General features: G+C 50.7%; 2 protein-coding genes and 1 non-coding gene across 6 annotated transcripts in view; 2 read left to right on the forward strand and 1 right to left on the reverse strand.

Moving 5' to 3' along the window:
* MAP2K1 (mitogen-activated protein kinase kinase 1) overlaps nucleotides 1–4,810 on the reverse strand; it is a 35,037-nt gene extending 30,227 nt beyond the window's left edge. The window contains exon 1 of the mRNA XM_063413046.1: nucleotides 4,480–4,810. Within this exon, the coding sequence (XP_063269116.1) occupies nucleotides 4,480–4,559 (80 nt within the window). The 5' untranslated portion in view covers nucleotides 4,560–4,810. The remainder of the gene's footprint in view (nucleotides 1–4,479) is intronic.
* A 6,080-nt stretch (nucleotides 4,811–10,890) lies between these two features.
* On the forward strand, nucleotides 10,891–17,950 carry TIPIN (TIMELESS interacting protein). Of its 4 annotated transcripts, none has more exons than XM_063412235.1 (8): nucleotides 10,891–11,376; nucleotides 11,725–11,884; nucleotides 12,296–12,389; nucleotides 12,613–12,688; nucleotides 13,856–13,978; nucleotides 14,538–14,601; nucleotides 17,009–17,206; nucleotides 17,466–17,950. In XM_063412235.1, the coding sequence occupies exons 2-8, from the start codon at nucleotides 11,752–11,754 to the stop codon at nucleotides 17,612–17,614; spliced, it is 837 nt and encodes a 278-aa protein (XP_063268305.1). In that variant the 5' UTR covers nucleotides 10,891–11,376; nucleotides 11,725–11,751; the 3' UTR covers nucleotides 17,615–17,950. The 4 variants fall into 4 exon arrangements, with proteins under 4 accessions (XP_063268305.1, XP_063268308.1, XP_063268306.1 ...); XM_063412238.1 differs by having other exon boundaries at nucleotides 17,012–17,206; XM_063412236.1 differs by having other exon boundaries at nucleotides 10,891–11,369.
* LOC134558829 (small Cajal body-specific RNA 14) lies at nucleotides 16,068–16,201 on the forward strand. The gene has a single exon (XR_010082414.1). It is a non-coding gene; the product is annotated as a small Cajal body-specific RNA 14 (non-coding RNA).
* Nucleotides 17,951–18,328: the final 378 nt, after the last annotated feature.

Consider the following 18,328-nt stretch of genomic DNA (forward strand, 5'->3'; position numbering starts at 1 on the left):
AAAACCTCGGGTTCTTTTTCTATTTCATGTTCTGAGGCTGGGTTGCCTTCAGAGAAACAAAAATTGAGTGAAAACTGTCAGATGTTCTAAGAAACAGGGAGTCAGAAGTTTGAAAGGAACACAGCTCCACAAACTGGAGATTTGTTCTTGTTTCTTTTGGCTATTAGGACACTAAACTACCCCAGAACATTCATCCAGAATGGTTTTCCTTCAATTAATTTTCATTCAGGTTTGCTCAGTTGGGTGTTTTTTTTTTCCTTTCTCTGCAGCAGCTTTGCACAATTATAAATCTGTGCAGCTCCAAAGAATGAAATTAAATCTACAGCTGGCCAGTGTCATCTTGGTTTCAGCCTGAGGAGCTGAGGCAGCTCAGAGCTCAGAGCAGCAGAAAGGTTCAGCCCTCGCCACGCAACCACAACTCCACGGGAAGTGTCAAAAACAGAAGTGAAGCTCAGGGCACAGGAAAACCTTTCATGAAGTTGTCTCTATTGTCCAGCTGGGCACAGCCAGGGATTGGGAAGGCCCTGGAGAAAAATTTATTCCTCCAGGATGTTGTGGTTAAGTAATTGCTAAAAGTGACAAAGTCTGCTGAGAGAAACACTGTGAAACTTTCATTTCAATATTTGGGATACATGTATTTAAATTGTAAGTGCACTAACTCCCCTTTATACTACTTTGCCAGGAAAAAAAGGGAGAAAAAAGAGAAAAAAGAAAGGAAAAAAGAGACAAAAGAAAGAAAAAAAGAGAAAAGAGTCATACACATGAGCCCCAGGCCTCCTGCATACTCCTAAAGCCCTTCACCACGAGCTATGAGCTTTGCCTTGCCTCAGTCAATGAGCTCCCAACACCAAATAAGGATGAAGACACAGGACAGGACACAAATGCAGAGCAGGACATCCTGAATCATCCAGCCCCTTCTTTCATTTCCTCCCTTTCCCCTTCCTTTCTGCCAGGAAGCCGTGGTGTCAGCAGTGCTCATTCCTAAAAGCGTTAATAAGTTACAGAACCTTCCCCCTCCGACAGCGAGAAAGTCTGGGAATTCCAGCACGGCTCCCCACAGCCTGTGCACATCCACATCCGTTTGGGTTTGTGCCAAAATCGCCCTCGGGCCTAAATAACTTCCTTCCTGCTGGGTGTGCGGGCCCTTGGAGCACTCACAGGCAGGGATTTCATGGGTCCTTGGAGCACTCACAGGCAGGGATTTCATGGGTCCTTGGAGCACTCACAGCCAGGGATTTCATGGGTCCTTGGAGCACTCACAGCCAGGGATTTCATGGGTCCTTGGTGCACTCACAGCCAGGGATTTCATGGGTCCTTGGAGCACTCACAGGCAGGGATTTCATCGGTCCTGGGAGCACTCACAGCCAGGGATTTCATCGGTCCTGGGAGCACTCACAGCCAGGGATTTCATCGGTCCTTGGTGCACTCACAGCCAGGATTTCATCGGTCCTTGGTGCACTCACAGGCAGGGATTTCATCGGTCCTTGGTGCACTCACAGGCAGGGATTTCATCGGTCCTTGGTGCACTCACAGCCAGGGATTTCATCGGTCCTGGGAGCACTCACAGCCAGGGATTTCATCGGTCCTGGGAGCACTCACAGGCAGGGATTTCATCGGTCCTGGGAGCACTCACAGCCAGGGATTTCATCGGTCCTTGGTGCACTCACAGCCAGGGATTTCATCGGTCCTTGGTGCACTCACAGCCAGGGATTTCATCGGTCCTGGGAGCACTCACAGGCAGGGATTTCATCGGTCCTGGGAGCACTCACAGGCAGGGATTTCATCGGTCCTTGGTGCACTCACAGCCAGGGATTTCATCGGTCCTTGGAGCACTCACAGGCAGGGATTTCATCGGTCCTTGGTGCACTCACAGCCAGGGATTTCATCGGTCCTGGGAGCACTCACAGGCAGGGATTTCATCGGTCCTGGGAGCACTCACAGGCAGGGATTTCATCGGTCCTTGGTGCACTCACAGCCAGGATTTCATCGGTCTTTGGTGCACTCACAGCCAGGATTTCATCGGTCCTGGGAGCACTCACAGCCAGGGATTTCATCGGTCCTTGGAGCACTCACAGCCAGGGATTTCATCGGTCCTGGGAGCACTCACAGCCAGGGATTTCATCGGTCCTGGGAGCACTCACAGGCAGGAATTTCATTGCCTCGCTTGGAATCCTCCCTCCTGTTCTGCCAAGTCACTCCAGCTCTTTCCGTGAGTCCCTGAAGAGCAGGGAGGCTCTGCAGGAGCACAGGTTTGTGTGTGAAGGAGGAACTGGAGCCTCCCAGAGCCAAAATTCCAGGAGAGCAGGCTCGGGGCTTTAGGAAGTGTCGATGTGGCGGCGCAGGGATGCATGGCATACTTGGAACGCCTGGCGATGCACGACAGCCTCACAAACACCTGACCCAGGAATTCAGGCAGTGACCAAAAGGGGAAAAAACCCAGAGCAGCAGAGGGGAGGAAAATAAACAACCTTACAGATTAAGGAAATGAAAAACAAAGCTGTTCTCAGCTCAATCCCAAAAACGTGTCCAAAGTCTGATGCAACTGTTCTTTGCTATTTGAAATCTTTCACAATGAGGGCTTAAAATTAGCAGGATGAGGGGATATTTCCATGATTAATTAATCCTGGCTGTATATAGGACAACTGGTGGCTGAATTTACTTTCACTAAGCCACTTCTTTTAAAAATACCGGCCACCCCTAAGCCTGGCAAAAGCTGGGAGTGAGGTTTGTGTGTGACACAGATCAGAAGTCTGGGGGACACACACACAGACCCCGGCCAAACCAACACACGGAGCAGAAAATGAAGCGAGGCAGCTCATCAGTGCAGAAAAGAATCAGCACTCCCAGGAGTCTCCAAAGGCTTCCAACAAGTAAATGAGTACCATACACGTAAAAGCAATTTAAAATTAATGACGCTTCTTGAGGGAAGAGGTATGATATTGAGTATATTGGAGGCGAGGTGATTTACATCAGGTACTACAAGCAGCAAGTGATCGGTGTACCAGATTTATTCTGTAGAACAAGACTAAAATGCAAAGAGATCCCTGAGGACTGAATCAACATATTCCCAAACAATAACATATTATTCTCAACTGCCTTGAGAAAACTGACTGGAAACTGCTACCTAAGCAAATATAAAAACACAGTATTTTCCCCCTGTCAATCCAGAAGAAAAGCTCTGTAATATTCAGATCATAATGCTTAGATACAATCAGTAACTCCTGCCAAAGAACAGTTTTTAAACACCCAGTTGATCATCAAAAGAGTTTGCTAGAAATGCCACAGCTGGAGCTGCTAGATGCTGAATTTTTTATTTTTTGGGAGGCACTTACTTGGTTTCAGGGTTACATTTCTTTTGCGGTCGATTTGGTTTTGGTCGTTTGATTTTTTTTTTTTTTAATGTTTGGGTGGTTAAACGAGATGTGAGCCTGTGTGAAAACGTGGCAGCGATGAATACAGAGCACTTTAAAGCCCAAGACTTGCACATGTCACTGCAAGCCCGCCTCACATCCTCTGTGTCACCGCGGTACAGCAGCACATCGCAGCTCCCTTGCATCTCCCCGGGAGGAGCGACCTGACCATACAGGGGCAGGAATCTGCTCCTCCGAGACACACCTTCGTTTCGAGGCTCACCGAAGGGCCAGCCCGACACCACTGCCTAAAAATCAAGGTGTGAACACTGATCCGTGAACCTCAAATGAAAACCCTCTGTAACATTTCATCACTTCGAGGTGCTGCTGTTGTGTCTGCCTGACCGAGGCCACCCTGCCCACCCACATCCGTGAGAAACGGGCAGTAGAGGCTTCATCAGCACCACGCAACCACCCAATAATCGGTGTTTTTTCCCCCAGAAGTGTCCCCGTGATTAGCTGAGCCCTTCCCACATTTACAGTGTCATGTTTGTGTTGCACACAGAGGAGCTCCGGAGCCGTATCTCCACACGCACTCCCTGCCGTACCCAGCACAAGATGTCAATTAGTGAAAAACAGATCTGCTCAAACTAACGATTGTTTGGGTTAAAGCCAAGGACGAGGCAAAACAAAACAAAACACCTTTGCTACAAATCTGCGGCTTCCAGTATAAATTCTCCCACACGCACGTTTATGAAATATGCCATAGGAAACGTATAATTTGGCATTACTAGATAATTATATAAGCTAAGAACCCAGCAGACACCATTACCGACTGTGAGAAAGGAGTTATACAAGTTTCCCCCTATTTTTTCCACCAGATTCTTTTCCCTCGTGTATATGACAGAAGTTTGTTTATCGCCGAAGGCAGCACCCCCTTAGTCCGCGGAGGAGACTCGGGGTATCCCCCCCGGGGCAGCCCGGGACCGCCGCCCGCGGTGTTGGCGGAGCCGGGCCGGGCTGCGGGGCAGGACGGGCTCGGGAGCACCGCGCCCCGCGGACAGCGCCCGGCCCGGCCCGGCCCGGCCCGGCCCGGCCCGGCCCGCACCGCCGGCCCCGCTGCACTCACTCTGCCGAGCTGGTCCCGTTCACGGCGGATCCATCCGGAGCGGGGTTCAGCTGGATCGGCCCGGGCTTCTTCTTCGGCATCTTCGCCCGCACACGGCGCGCAGGGGAGCGGACGGAGCGGCCGCGGCCCCACGCCGGACAGGTCCGAGAGACTTCCTGCGGCGCGGCAAACTCGGGGCGGAGCTCCCGTGTGCGGCGGTGCCCCCGCGGGCTGCGGGCAGGTGGCCGTGCGGCTGCCGGAGCCCGCTCCGAGCGCTCCGAGCTCCGGCGGGCACTGCCCGGGATCGGGATGTGCCCGGCCGGGACCGCGCCGGCGCGCGCCGCCCGCGCCCCTCGCGAGCATGCGCGGGGAGCGCGCGCACGCGCGCGGCGGGGAGCGAGGCCGCGGGGGAGCGCTGCCCTCAGAGCACTGCCGCCCTCAGCTCACAGCGCTCCGGCCCTCAGAGCGCTGCCGCCCTCAGCTCACAGCGCTCCGGCCCTCAGAGCGCTGCCGCCCTCAGCTCACAGCGCTCCGGCCCTCAGAGCACTGCCGCCCTCAGCTCACAGCGCTCCGGCCCTAAGAGAGCTCCGGCCCTCAGAGCGCTGCCGCCCTCAGCTCACAGCGCTCCGGCCCTCAGAGCGCTGCCGCCCTCAGCTCACAGCGCTCCGGCCCTCAGAGCCTTCCTGCCCTCAGCTCAGAGCGCTCCGGCCCTGAGAGAGCTCCGGCCCTCAGAGCGCTGCCGCCCTCAGCTCAGAGCGGTCCGGCCCTCAGAGCGCTCTCGCCCTCACCGAGCCCTGGCTGAGCCCTGGCCGAGGGTCAGGGGCGCTAGCGGGAATAATCCTCCCCTGCCAGGGTGGGGAGGCCCTGGCACAGGCTGCACAGAGAAGCCGTGGCTGCCCCATCCCTTGGAAGTGTCCAAGGCCGGGTTGGACGAGGCTTGGAGCACCGTGGGATAGTGAGGAAGGAGCGTGGGGCAGTTTAAGTCTGCCCCATCTCTGAGCTTTGCAGCTCCCTCACACAGGATGAGGGCCGCGCTCTGTGCTTGGCAGAAATGAGATTTTCAACTGGACATGGCTTGGAACAGCCTGGCGTAGAGGAAGGTGTCCCTGCCCGTGGCAGGGGGTGGAATGGGATGGGCTTTAAATCCCTTCGCACCCAGCCTATTCTAGGATGACTTAAACAGAACCTTGCTTTAAAATCAGCTTTCTTCCACAAATCGATAAAGGACTGATTTTTTTTTATAGAGTCTGCCACTCAACACTAAAGAACATGCGAACTGCAGTGTTGTAAGCGGTGGGAGCAGAGCGATGCCAGAGGAGAGGCAGCAGCAGAGAGGCAGCGGCAGAGAGGCTGGACAATGGTGTGCTGTGGCAGCTGGGCTGGAACAGAGCTGGTCAGTGAGCTCAGGACACGTGGGGCTGACAGGAGCCAGCCCTGCCTGACGGGCCAGCAGGGCGCGTCACCCCTGGGCACGGCAGTGCAGTGTCCGTGCTCCGGCAGCTCCTCTGGGCTAGCACCATCGCTGTGAGGGCAATGTATACCCTTGCCATGGTCAGTAGGACGTGTTCTTCCACACCCGTTCTCACTCCACGAGGAAGGATCAAAATGTAGAGATTCTGTTGGTTAGCTGTGGATCTTGAGGGGGTTGAAGGGCAGGGTACAGAAAATTAAAGCACCCAGTGGCCTTCTTTGGATGACAAAGCAAATCTGGACATGTGTGTGCAGTTGTGACACATACGTTAATCATATGATAAGATTCAGGAGATAAAAGGAGTTCCGTGTATTTGACTTCCGTGATCAGAGCGACACTACAACCCTGCCTCTGCTGCTGAGATCTGTAAAGAACTTTGCTAAAGTTTGAGCTGCTTTACCAGATTAATTTCTCATTGTCTGAATCCAGCAGAAGTCAGCTGAAAACTCAATTTTAAGGCCTGTAGGAGTTACAAAGTGAGAAGAGCTTGCTGTTTTCTTCTGATTTCTGACACAGCTGAGAAATTCTTTCTGTTCTGCTGTACATTTCTGTCGCACACAGTGCTCCATCTGTCAACAAACGCGACACATCGAGCAGAAAAGACTCTGCAGTTACTCCTAATTTTGCCTAAGGGATAAATGAAACCCCTCACAGACACACGTGAGCCAAGAAGTGAAGCAGCACCGAGGAACTCAGCACTAAGGTGAAGGTAGGGCCTTGGTACTGGTAAAAGAGTGAAAAAGTGGCAGTTTTGTTGCAGTTCTGTTTTTTCCTGAGATTCTCTAATGGTCTTTTTCACATACAAGACATGTGAATTTAGCACCTGAATGAATAACATCTTTCCAGCAGTGGACAGGTTTTGTACTCCAATGAATTGATTCAGACACAAAACGAAGTGCAGAGTTAATTCCATAACAAAATTTCTACTGTGAGTACTTTGGATAAAGAACCAGCCTGAATTCTGTATGATTTAAATGTTTGTAGTTTGCAAAATGCAATTCTATTTCAATCAAAGTAATCATTAATGTTTTTACAGAAACTGAAATGATGAACAAAATTCCCCATATATAATGCAAAAATGCTGAACAGTTCCCATTTATTTATCTTACCCATTTCTAAAGTAAAAAACCAAAAAAATTCATAGTTTTGCCATTAAAGACATATTCCCTCCATCCAATCCCAGATATTAAGGGACAGCTCCCTCCTCTGGAGCTCTTTATCCTTGCACTAAGAACACGGACTGTGAAATTACTGTTTTCATCGATCTCTTTTAAAATCCCTTTGACCAAAGCACAAAACCCCAAAATATCTTGGATTGACCCTACCTAGAAATAAATTCACGGGCATATGGATTGATGCCACTGCAGAAATAATTTCTGTGCTGTTGTCTGTAAAACAAATAGGTTTAACATCAGGGCACTTGTTACTAAAAATTAAGTACATTTCCCCAGCCAAAACAGAACACATGTTTTGGAAATTTGAATATTCTCCATGGAAGGAAATGTATTTTGGTTTACAATACAAAACCAGGTGTTTCTGGAGGTGAATCACAGAAGAAAAGATGAAGAAAAAATAGAATTTCAGCAAGAGGCTTCTGAGCGGGGAACCTTTCTGATTTATTGATTTCACCACTGCTTGGAAAAATAGAAATAATTTGTCTCTGTAAATAGAAGTGGAACAAAGAAGCTTGTCTTCATTACCACTTTTTTCCCCTTATAGAAACCAAATTTTGCCTAATTTCTTGCATGAGAAGAAAACCACAATTACTATATAGATCAATTGCATCTAAATTAAGCCAACTTTTCAAACTCAATTGCCACATAGAGTGCATATTTTACTGCCAAAACACATGCACACAAACTTCTATTTGCAAGATTTAATACTTCTTAATCTATTTAGTGGTTAGCAAAGCAAATTAGGGAAATAATTAGTCCCATAAAGCAATGGAATTTAAGAAGTCTGGTTCGAATTTGAATAAAATTGGCCAAGAAGATCAAAAATTATTTGAAGGGAGCTGACAGAGAGCCTGACAGAGATCACAACCTGCCTTGCACCTTATTTTCCTCAAGAAACAGAGATTTAAAAGAGCACTGTGGATCACAGCACAATTTTCATGCTTTGTGATATACTAAAAGCTTAAAAATTAACATTTTATGTAGCTGCTTAATACCAAATTTAGATTAGATCAGCAAGGTATAAATGTAAATAAATATAAATCCCAAGAAACTGAAATTTGCTTAATCCTTCAGATGTGACTTCCCACAAATACAGATACAATGGGAGCAGTTGTGCTGAGGGTTTATGGCATGAACAGCTTTGCCAATGGAATATTTGAAGGGTTTTTTGCTGAGCAAATTCTGCTCCCTTAGGAATAAACCCCTTCAAGCGTGGAAGCAGGCAATTATCCATTTGACAGATTTGCTTTGCCGTATATTACTTGTAACAAAGCAGGAAATGAGACTGAAATATAAAATAAGGTGCTATTTTTCTGCAGTTTTTCTAATGAAATTACAGTAACCAAACAGAAACAAGCAGCAATATTTCCTTTTCACCTAAACTGGAAACCAGAAGTGTTTTCTAGAATAGAGGCAACCTGTGGCGGGGGGTTGTTTGTTTTTTCCTGACTTATTATTTTAGCAGCATGTGGCTGGTTATTCATTTCCTGAAGAAAAACCAATAATCAATGCCTGCCAGCATTTGCTTTTTATTTAATTAGGAACATAGGACTGGAAAGAACCACCTAGGTCATCAAGTCCAGTTTCTAATTAAACACTCTTCAAAAATATTGATTAATCAAAGTTGCATAAATATGGTGGGTTTTATAATCCCGTGTCCTCTCCAGAGATTGTAAGTATTCTACTTTTTTGTTTGTTTTTAAGGATTTTTCATTACAAAGACTGACTATTATTTTCAACACAAAGAGCTCATCATGGAGGTATTTGATTTTCAGTAATTTTATATGACAATTACAGTATTTTGTGCTGGAAATTAGCAGCACTTGATGTATGATTATTATTAAATCTCTGTGTTAATTTTCATACTTCAGCTGCCTCAATCGATTGAAGAAATTGACCGTATCTAAAAAGATAAGATAAATTGATTCTGTGCTAAAAAATCCATTACTGTGTTCTCCCTATATTTAATATATTCTTGACTATAAAAGATGCTGCAGCATTTGGGAATACGCATTTTAAACATTAACTGTTAAAATAATTTTAACCAGAAAGTAACTGTAATTGATTTTGTCGTACTAGAAGGAATACATTAAATTACCAGGAACATAGTATGTCAAATTTGAATTTGTAGAGAAATAAGGGAAAACCAATTCCTTTAATGGATTAATATTTTACATTAATTTATATAGTTTTGCTTAAACAAAGAGACTATAAGTCAGATACACTTCTATGGACTGAGCTATAAAAATAAGAGAACAATTTACAGCTCCAGCTGCACTGGAGACGGGAGCCTGGGGCCTCTCCTGTCGTCCCTGCAACCCAAATCCTTACATGGCATTTTATGTGCACGGCTGCCAAACCTCTGAGGCCTTGGCATATTTATTTATTCCAGCTCAAGCTGTTCAGGTTTGAATCCCCAGAAGGGTCTGTCTGGAGCAGGGCTGGGGATTGCTCGCTGTCCTGTCCTTTCCTCTGAGAGCAGGGGTGGGAATCAGGACCCGGGTTGGGAATGGGTGGCCACAGGAGCAGGGCAGCGATTCTGAATTTCTGCCTCTGCACAGCTCCTGACAGGAGGGGACAGCCGGGGGAAGGGCTGTGCTCCCAGGAACAGCGACAGGAGGAGAGGGATCGTCTTAGGCTGCACCAGGGAGGGCTCAGGTGGGACACCAGCAGGAATTTCCTCACAGAAGGGGTGGTCAGGCATTGGAAAGGGCTGCCCAGGGAGGTGTGGAGTTCCCATCCCTGGCAGTGTCCAAGGAATTCCTGGGCGTGGCACTCAGTGCTGTGGGCTGGTGACAAGGTGGGCATCGGGCACAGGATGGACTCGATGGTCTTGGAGGGCTTTTCCAGTCTCGGGGATTCTGTGATTCTGTGAGGTGACAGGGGGCTCAACAGGCACTGTTTTAAATCCCATTCCTGGAGGCGACGCATCGTGGGGTTTGCAACATTGGATATTTGAAATTAAGCACTAACCCCAGCATGTTTTCCCTTACAAGGGGACACTACAGTGGCTGGAGGTGCTGGTGGGTGAGACACTGGACATGCCCCGGCCATGTGCAGTGGCAGCCCCGAAAGCCCAATCCTGGGCTGATCCCACAGGGAGGGCAGCAGGAGGGGGAATTCTGCCACTCTGCCCGCTCAGGTGAGACCCCACCTGCAGAGCTGTCCCAGCCTTGGGCCCAGCACAGAGGGGGAGTGAGTCCAGAGGAGGCACCAGGATGATCAAGGGGATGGAGCACCTCTCCTGTGGGGAGAGCTGAGAGAACTGGGATTGTTCAGCCTGGAGAAGCTTTGGGGGGACCTAACTGTGGCCTTCCAGTTCATGAGGGGACCTTACAGGAGGGATGGAGAGGGACTATTTACCAGGATCTGGAGAGACAGGACAAGGAGGAATGGCTTCAAACTGACAGAGCAGGTTTAGATGGGATATTAGGATGAAATTCCTCCTTGTGACGTTGCCCAGAGCAGCTGTTCCATCCCTGGAAGTGTCCAAAGCCAGGCTGGACGGGGCTTGGAGAAAGCTGGGATAGTGAAAGGTGTCCCTGACGACAGCAGGGGCGTTGGAATGACAATGAGGTGATCTGGAACGTCCCTTCCCACCCCGAGCAGCGCCGGACTCCATAGCGGGGATCGCCTCAGCCCGGCCCCGCCCCTCAGCCCGGCCCCGCCCCTCAGCCCGGCCCCGCCCCTCAGCCCGGCCCCGCCCCTCAGCCCGGCCCCGCCCCTCAGCCCGGCCCCGCCCCTGCGTTTTGGCGCCCAAACCCCCGACCCGCGTTCGGGACCTCGCGAGACTCGGGGCTCTCGCGGGACTCGGCGGGCGCGGGGGCGGCCCCGGCCCCTCAGCCCGGCCCGCGCTCCCTCACGCTGGAGCCGCTGGTGTAAGGGCTCCGAAAACAGCGTGTCCTGACACGGCCTCAGCCCGGCCGGAGCCGCTGCACAAAGGGCTCCCGGAACAACAGAGCCTGTCCTGACACGGCCTCAGCCCGGCCGGAGCCGCTGCACAAAGGGCTCCCGAAACAACAGAGCCTGTCCTGACACGGCCTCAGCCCGGCCGGAGCCGCTGCAGAAGGGGCTCCCGGAACAACAGAGCCTGTCCTGACACGGCCTCAGCCCGGCCGGAGCCGCTGCACAAAGGGCTCCCGAAACAACAGAGCCTGTCCTCACACCGCCTCAGCCCGGCCCCGCTCCGGCCGGCGGCCCCGGGATTAGGATCCCTTGAACAGCCGGAAAAGGGGAATCCTCCTCCAGACCGCCTTTGGAAGTGGGTGAGCTGTACGTTTGGGGAATTGCCACTTCAGCCCCGAAGGCGTTCATCAGGGGTGTGAATGGCCCGCGGCTCCACGGAGAAGCGCTGTAGTCAGGAATCCACTTATTTGGGTTAATTCCTGCCAGTCCCAAGTAACTTTTGATGAGTTGAAACATCACAAGCCTTTATTTTATTCGGCTCAGCAAGGCTGGGTTGTGTTATCCTCTGTATGGTATCTGCTGTTTAATTTATATGATGATCTGGTTGGCAGATCTTTTCCTGAAAAAGCTGTAAATGTTATATATAATTGGATTTTACCTACTTTTGTGGCAGCCTCGCTGCTTCTCTTTAAATGCTTTTGGTGTTTTCTGCAGGAGGGGAAATAAGGCTTCTTTGTGGCGATGCTAGATCCTTTAGAGAACAACTTGTTTGATCTTCCTGACTATGAGAACACAGAAGACGAAACATTTCCCCCTCTTCCACCGCCTGCCTCTCCGGGAAGAGACGATGCAGAGTGGGCTCAGGCTAACGGAGGTGAACACCGGGACCCCGAAATTCCCACTTTAGTGCTGTGCAATGGAAATTAGCGGTGCTGGACTTCGGTGCAGAAAAACGGGCAGAAAACAGACTGGAAATTTAAATTGTTAATCATGCGATGCTTTCCAGCTTGTGGGAAAAGTTTGTTTTTGTAGATTCCATGAAAACATGTGCGCAAAGGAATCTTTATAAAACTCAAGCTCTTCTGACAAAATGTTGCTATAAATAATTATACAGCACTGATCTGTAGTTACTCTTTATGACCTGACTTTTGGAAGAGATAAGGGTGCTGCATGCACTCTCAGTGCACTTACTAGAAATAGAGGTAGAAGCTTAAAATGCACACGATGCAATCCTAGGTGATGGCGATTGCTTTGAATACTTGAATGGTGCTGTTTTCTTCCCCAGATCCAGATGGGAACCAGCAGTCCCAAACAAAGGATTCTGCTGTGACCACACAGAGAGCAGTGAAAAGGCCAAGGCCCAGATTAGATGCCCAGAGGTAACATTATACAGAATATTTCTTTGTGTGCTGAGTTTGATGTAGGGCTGTGGGAGCATGACTAAGGTATCTCTAAAACTGGTGTGAGTTCTTTATAATTAACAGAAAGAAGCCAAGCTTTAGGCTGTTTTAAGGAATGTGAGACTTTTCTCTTTGTTTGGTTTTGACTTGATCATTGAAAGAAGAAAGTGTTTCAAATTCTATTTTAAATTGCTGTTCCCAGGTTAATTTCAGAAAGGGGACTCCCAGCTCTGAGACACATGTTTGACAACGTGAAGTTCAAGGGTAAAGGGCACGAGGTAAGGCCTGCTGAGCTTTGGTTTTGTTTCCTGGGAGGTTGATGTGGGTTTGGTGGTGCTGCCCATCTGATATAGGGAGAATTGACAGTACTCAGATTAGGCAGCATCCCAGCAGTGTCTGAGCAAACCCTGGTGGGCTTGGAAGCTGCAGATTTTAAAACAAACAAGAAATGCTCTAACAAAATCCATCTTTTGATCATGAAATTCTTTTCCTCAACTCTAAAAGTGGAATATCACATCTGTGACTGTTGTATTGTCATACAAGCAGGGGTTTGAATCCCAAGGTTTTTTTTTTGAAAGTGTGACATCCCACGTGAGCAACGAGAAAGCAGAACATTCTCTACAAGCTTTCTTGCTGTTTTGGAGACACTTAAACATTCAGAGCTTGTTTTCCTTTGTGTTATAGAGTTGGTTGTAGACAGGGCAGGGTCAGTCTCTTCTCCCAAGGAACAAACAGGACAAGAGGAAGCAGCCTCAGGTTGTGCCAGGGAGGTTTAAATTGGTTAAATTGGGAAAATCTCTTCACCAAGAGCGTGGTCCAGCCCTGGGCAGCCTGTGCTGTGGGGTCATCATCCCCTGGGGGTTCCAAAGACAGGCAGAGGTGACACTGGGGACGTTTTAGTGGTGGCCTTGGCAGTGCTGGGGAGTGGTTGGACTCGGTGATCTCGGGGGACTTTTCCAACCCCAACAATTCCGTGATTCTCCTGGCACACTTGCAAGGACCCCTGTGCACCTCTGGTTCACAGAGAGCATCCCTGGTGTGTCCTCATTTCCACTGAGGCACAAAGGGACTGGCAGTGGTGCTGGGAGGTGCAAAGGCCTTTCCCAGTTCAGCTCATTTTGATGTGACTGCATTCTAAACGTGAGGATCGATGCCAGCTGTGCCCCAGTGGGTTCATTGCAGCCCTGGCTGTGCAGGGACAGCGCCCCAGGACCTGCAGACGTTTCACAGCATGTGCAGATGCTCCCCTGGGCTTCATTCAGTGCTGGGATCACACACTGGGCTGTGGGAGGAGGAAGGAAAGGTCACCCACACAGTTGTGTGGGGACATTTTCCAGCCACTGTCAAGCTGCAGGCGTTGCATGTCCTGAGGAATTGCTGTCCCTTTCCCTGTGCAGTCCCCCTGCTCTGTCACAATCAGCAGCTGGGGGTTTGTTCTGCTCTAGGCAGAGGACCTGAAGACACTGATACAGCACATGGAGCACTGGGCTCACAGGCTCTTCCCAAAACTGCAGTTCGAGGATTTCATTGACAGAGTGGAGGCTCTGGGAAGCAAAAAGGAAGTTCAGGTATGGATTGTTCTGTCAGTCTCTTCATGGTGCTTGGAAGAGTGCAAGAGGTAGGTTTGGGGGATCAAATATGCAGCAAAAGAGGTTGTGCATACTGCTCAGAAGTATAATGTTATTTAAATTAATTCTCTCCATTTAGAGCTCTATCTGGTATTTATATTATATTTAGATACAATCTTTATTTGAAATAATCCTCCAGAGGATTGGCTTCAGCATTTTCAAGACATCTTTAGCCACAGCAAGAACTCCAACCAGTTCATTCCTAACGAGCTGGAACTGGTTGGGGTTTTGGGTTTTGTTTGGTTGATTTTTAATGTTTGAACATTAAAAAGAAGACTGATAAAGAGTTCAGCTTCCCCTGGCTGGGTGACAGATAAGGACTGGGAAGATGATCCACAGCATTGAAGGTCTGTGTCAAATGGACATGAAGTGAAAGGGTATTTTTTTCAGAGTAATAAAAGTGTAAAATGAAATGGCTGTGGTTTCCCCATCCTCCCAAAGTTGAACATAAAAAACTTACTACAGAGGAAATAGCAGAGTTTTACTCTCCCACCTGCAGACCTGCCTCAAGCGGATTAGACTCGATCTTCCTATTTTACATGAAGACTTCAAAAATAATGAAGGTAAGCTCTCTCTCTATTTGTTCAGTACTTCAGTGCTTGAGATTGTTTACTTCCCCTCCTTCTGACCAGAAGTGAATGATCATGATGGGCTTTTCTAGTGCAGAGGAGACTGAGAGGTCTCTGCTTTGAAACCAGGCTTCTGTGAGTTACGACAAAACTGAACTGGTACTCCTTGCACATGTATGTGAAAATAAACAAAATTGCATGGGCTGCTGAAGGGAGATGGAAATGGGGAAAATCACCAGCACTGTTAGAAATGTTGTTCCAGAAACCCCCTAGAGCTGCAGGCACTGAGCACACAGGTGTGTGGCACTCCCACGAGTGCAGTCTGGGTGTGTGGCACTCCCACGAGCGCAGTCTGGGTGTGTGGCACTCCCACGAGTGCAGTCTGGGTGTGTGGCACTCCCACGAGTGCAGTCTGGGTGTGTGGCACTCCCACGAGTGCAGTCTGGGTGTGTGGCACTCCCACAAGTGCAGTCCGGAGAGCTCCTGGATGCTGTCAAAGCGGGAATCAAACTCCTGATTGCCTCGGGGAGCTGCAGGGTGTGTGCCCCTCACAGGCAGAGTGCCTGCTCTGCTGGGGCCCTGCCTGCCAGGGCTGGTACACAGCTCCTGGGGCATTGCTTCTGCCAGGATCAAACCCCGCACTGACTGCGGGCATGAGGCAGAAATCAGACATAAACTGTGTTTAATTAAAGAGGAAGCAGAGTTCCCAAGGTAGATTGAGACAAACTTTCCTAGCAGAAAGGAGGGAATTTCGCTGTCGTTCTGAGGCCCGTGCAGGGTTTTGCATTTCTGCTGTCAGGGTCTGGAGAGTGTCACCTCCCGTTGTTCCACTGGTGTTCCCTGAGCCTGGGCCCCAGCACAGGCAGTGGGGGAGCCCAGAGGGGAGCAGGGGCTGGGCTGTGGGGGCAGTGCAGGCAGTGATGGAGCCCAGAGGGGAGCAGTGCCTGGGCTGTGGGGGCAGCGCAGGCAGTGGGGGAGCCCAGAGGGGAGCAGTGCCTGGGCTGTGGGGGCAGCGCAGGCAGTGCTGGAGCCCAGAGGGGAGCAGGGGCTGTGGGGGCAGTGCAGGCAGTGCTGGAGCCCAGAGGGGAGCAGGGGCTGTGGGGGTAGTGCAGGCAGTGGGGGAGCCCAGAGGGGAGCAGGGGCTGTGGGGGCAGCGCAGGCAGTGCTGGAGCCCAGAGGGGAGCAGGGGCTGTGGGGGCAGCGCAGGCAGTGCTGGAGCCCAGAGGGGAGCAGGGGCTGGGCTGTGGGGGCAGTGCAGGCAGTGGGGGAGCCCAGAGGGGAGCAGGGGCTGGGCTGTGGGGGCAGTGCAGGCAGTGATGGAGCCCAGAGGGGAGCAGTGCCTGGGCTGTGGGGGCAGTGCAGGCAGTGCTGGAGCCCAGAGGGGAGCAGGGGCTGTGGGGGCAGTGCAGGCAGTGATGGAGCCCAGAGGGGAGCAGGGGCTATGGGAGCCCTGGGGCCCTGTGGCTGCCCTCAGCGCCGCTGCCGTGTGAGAGCTGCACCGCAGCCAGAGGCAGCCACGCACAGCAACCCTGTGGTTCCTGCCGACAGTGTCTGTAGAGAGATCAGACTGTTCTGTGCGATGGTTCCACACACGGCCTGAGCTCTGCACTGCTGCAGCCTCAGGGAAAACGAGTGGAAGAAAAACCCAGGCTGGGCTGCTGTGTGAACAGCCCAACCTCTTTGTCAGCTCACGGTTCTGTTCATGGCCTTCAAGGGTGCAGAGGCTTTGGGCTCTCTTTCAAGGGTGCTGTGCTGCTCTGGGTGGGTGAAGTTTGTCTAACTGAACTGCTTCCACTTGGCACCTTTCAGTGCTGTCAGATGAGTAAATGTCTCTGTAATAGAGCACGCTGAACTCAGAACTGAGTACTCAGTGAAGAACTGAAGTGCTGAGAAGTCCAAACTTCCGATTGCACAGAATCCTGGAATGGTTTGTGTGGGAAGGGACCTCAAAACCCATCCTGTTCCATCCCCTGCCATGGGACACCTTCATGGGAAGGTTGGAATTCCTGTAGCAAGTCCTGCCATTTTCTAAAGGACAGTGTTTTATTAGTAGGGGTGCGAGGAAAATTACCTGGCCCCAAGGACTGCCTGGACTCCCTGGCCCTTTTGACCCTTCAAGCTCAGCTGCTGTTGCTAGCTCAGAGCTGTGCCTCTGCACTCGGGCATTGATTATTGTGAGTGTGGGCTCTGAGCACTTGTTGTGTCCTTTGAGTACTGGGGATGTGAGCCTAGGCAGAAAATTGCCCATTAAAATTAAATTACGGAATGAGCGTCAGCTGTCAGTACAAAATGTAGACCACAGAGATGTTTTCAGGATGTTCTCTTGAGCGATGTGCAGTGGATCTCCGTGGGTTTAAGGTGCTGATTCTGCCCCTCTTCCCCTGCCACCCTCCTGTTTCAGCAGACGGCGAAGGGGAGGGCAGCGGGCGGGATCCCGCGGCGGGGGATCCACACTCCCCCTGCGGTGAGGCGGGGCCGCGCTCCCCGCCCGGGCCGGCGCTGACCGAGGAGCAGCAGCAGCGCATGGAGAGGAACCGGCGGCTGGCGCTGGAGCGGCGGCGGGCGCGGCTGCACGGCCCCGGCCAGCCCCAGCACCACGGTAAGGCCAGCTCGGTGTGACGGGAGGGCAGCGAGGGTGGTCTAGCAACTGCTGCAGAGGGCAGCTCCCACACTGCAACAGTTCTGTAGTTAAACTCCCCTGGGGTTGTACCAAGCTGGGACAGCTTCGTCTGTGGTGAAACGCAGCTCAGCCTCTTAGCTCTGAGCTGCCTTTGCCACAGACTGGCATTCTGGTGATGGAGACATCAGTCAGACACAGCAGAGTGTGATTTGTGTTGATTTTTCTCTGTTCTCCACAGAGCTCCCCAGTAGTTACTCAGAAGAGGAGTGTGACAGCCCCGTTGCTCAGGAGCCCACTGACCTCACTGAGGACACGCAGGTTCCTGCAGCCAGGGATGCTCCCAAAGAAGAGGGAGATGAATTGGAATGTGCCAGGGAAGAGCAGTAACTTCCCCACACCGTGAATGCCTTTCTTGAGCAAAAGCCCCCCTGCTCCAAGTACTGTCATTACTCTGAAATGTGCACTCTGGGCACTCCAGAAGCTTCAGGGATTCTTTCCTGTGGCATCACTGAAGGACAGGACTCCTCCCTGGGAGCTGCTACACCAGGACACAGAACAAAGCTCTTCAGCTGCACTGGAGCCATCTTTTCCACCTCCCAAAACGTTTTTTAGGAAATGCTTATGAGTTTTTGGACCTACTTTGAATATAGTTTATAATTTATGTTAAACAATTTACTGGGATGTTGATGGGTTTAGTTGTTATTAAAGGTGTGGTGTTTGGGGTTTTTTTAACAAGTCTTTTCACAGGGATACTGAATTTTTTTTAACTGCTTATCCATCACTTACATATTTTTCATATAAAATGGAGGCTAATAAATTTCAGAAGTCAAAGCTGAAATTGTTGTAGAGGCTGTTCCAGGGCCAGGGCTCCCACACGTGCCTGTCCCTGGGGGCAGAGAAGCTCCTCCCCTCAGGGACTGGGCTCTTCCTCCTGTGCCTGCCGTGCTGGAGGCTCTGCTTCCCCTCTTCTGAGAGCCTGGCTGTCCTCACACCGCAGCTTTTCCTTCTGTGCAAGGAACGGGAACCACCCTGCCAATAGTAAAAGTACTGAATTTCTACACAAGCCACTGCCCTCAGGGCAACAGGGTTATTTTGTGAAGG

The sequence above is a fragment of the Prinia subflava genome, chromosome 15, assembly GCF_021018805.1.
Source record: "Prinia subflava isolate CZ2003 ecotype Zambia chromosome 15, Cam_Psub_1.2, whole genome shotgun sequence".
Lineage (NCBI taxonomy): Eukaryota > Metazoa > Chordata > Aves > Passeriformes > Cisticolidae > Prinia > Prinia subflava.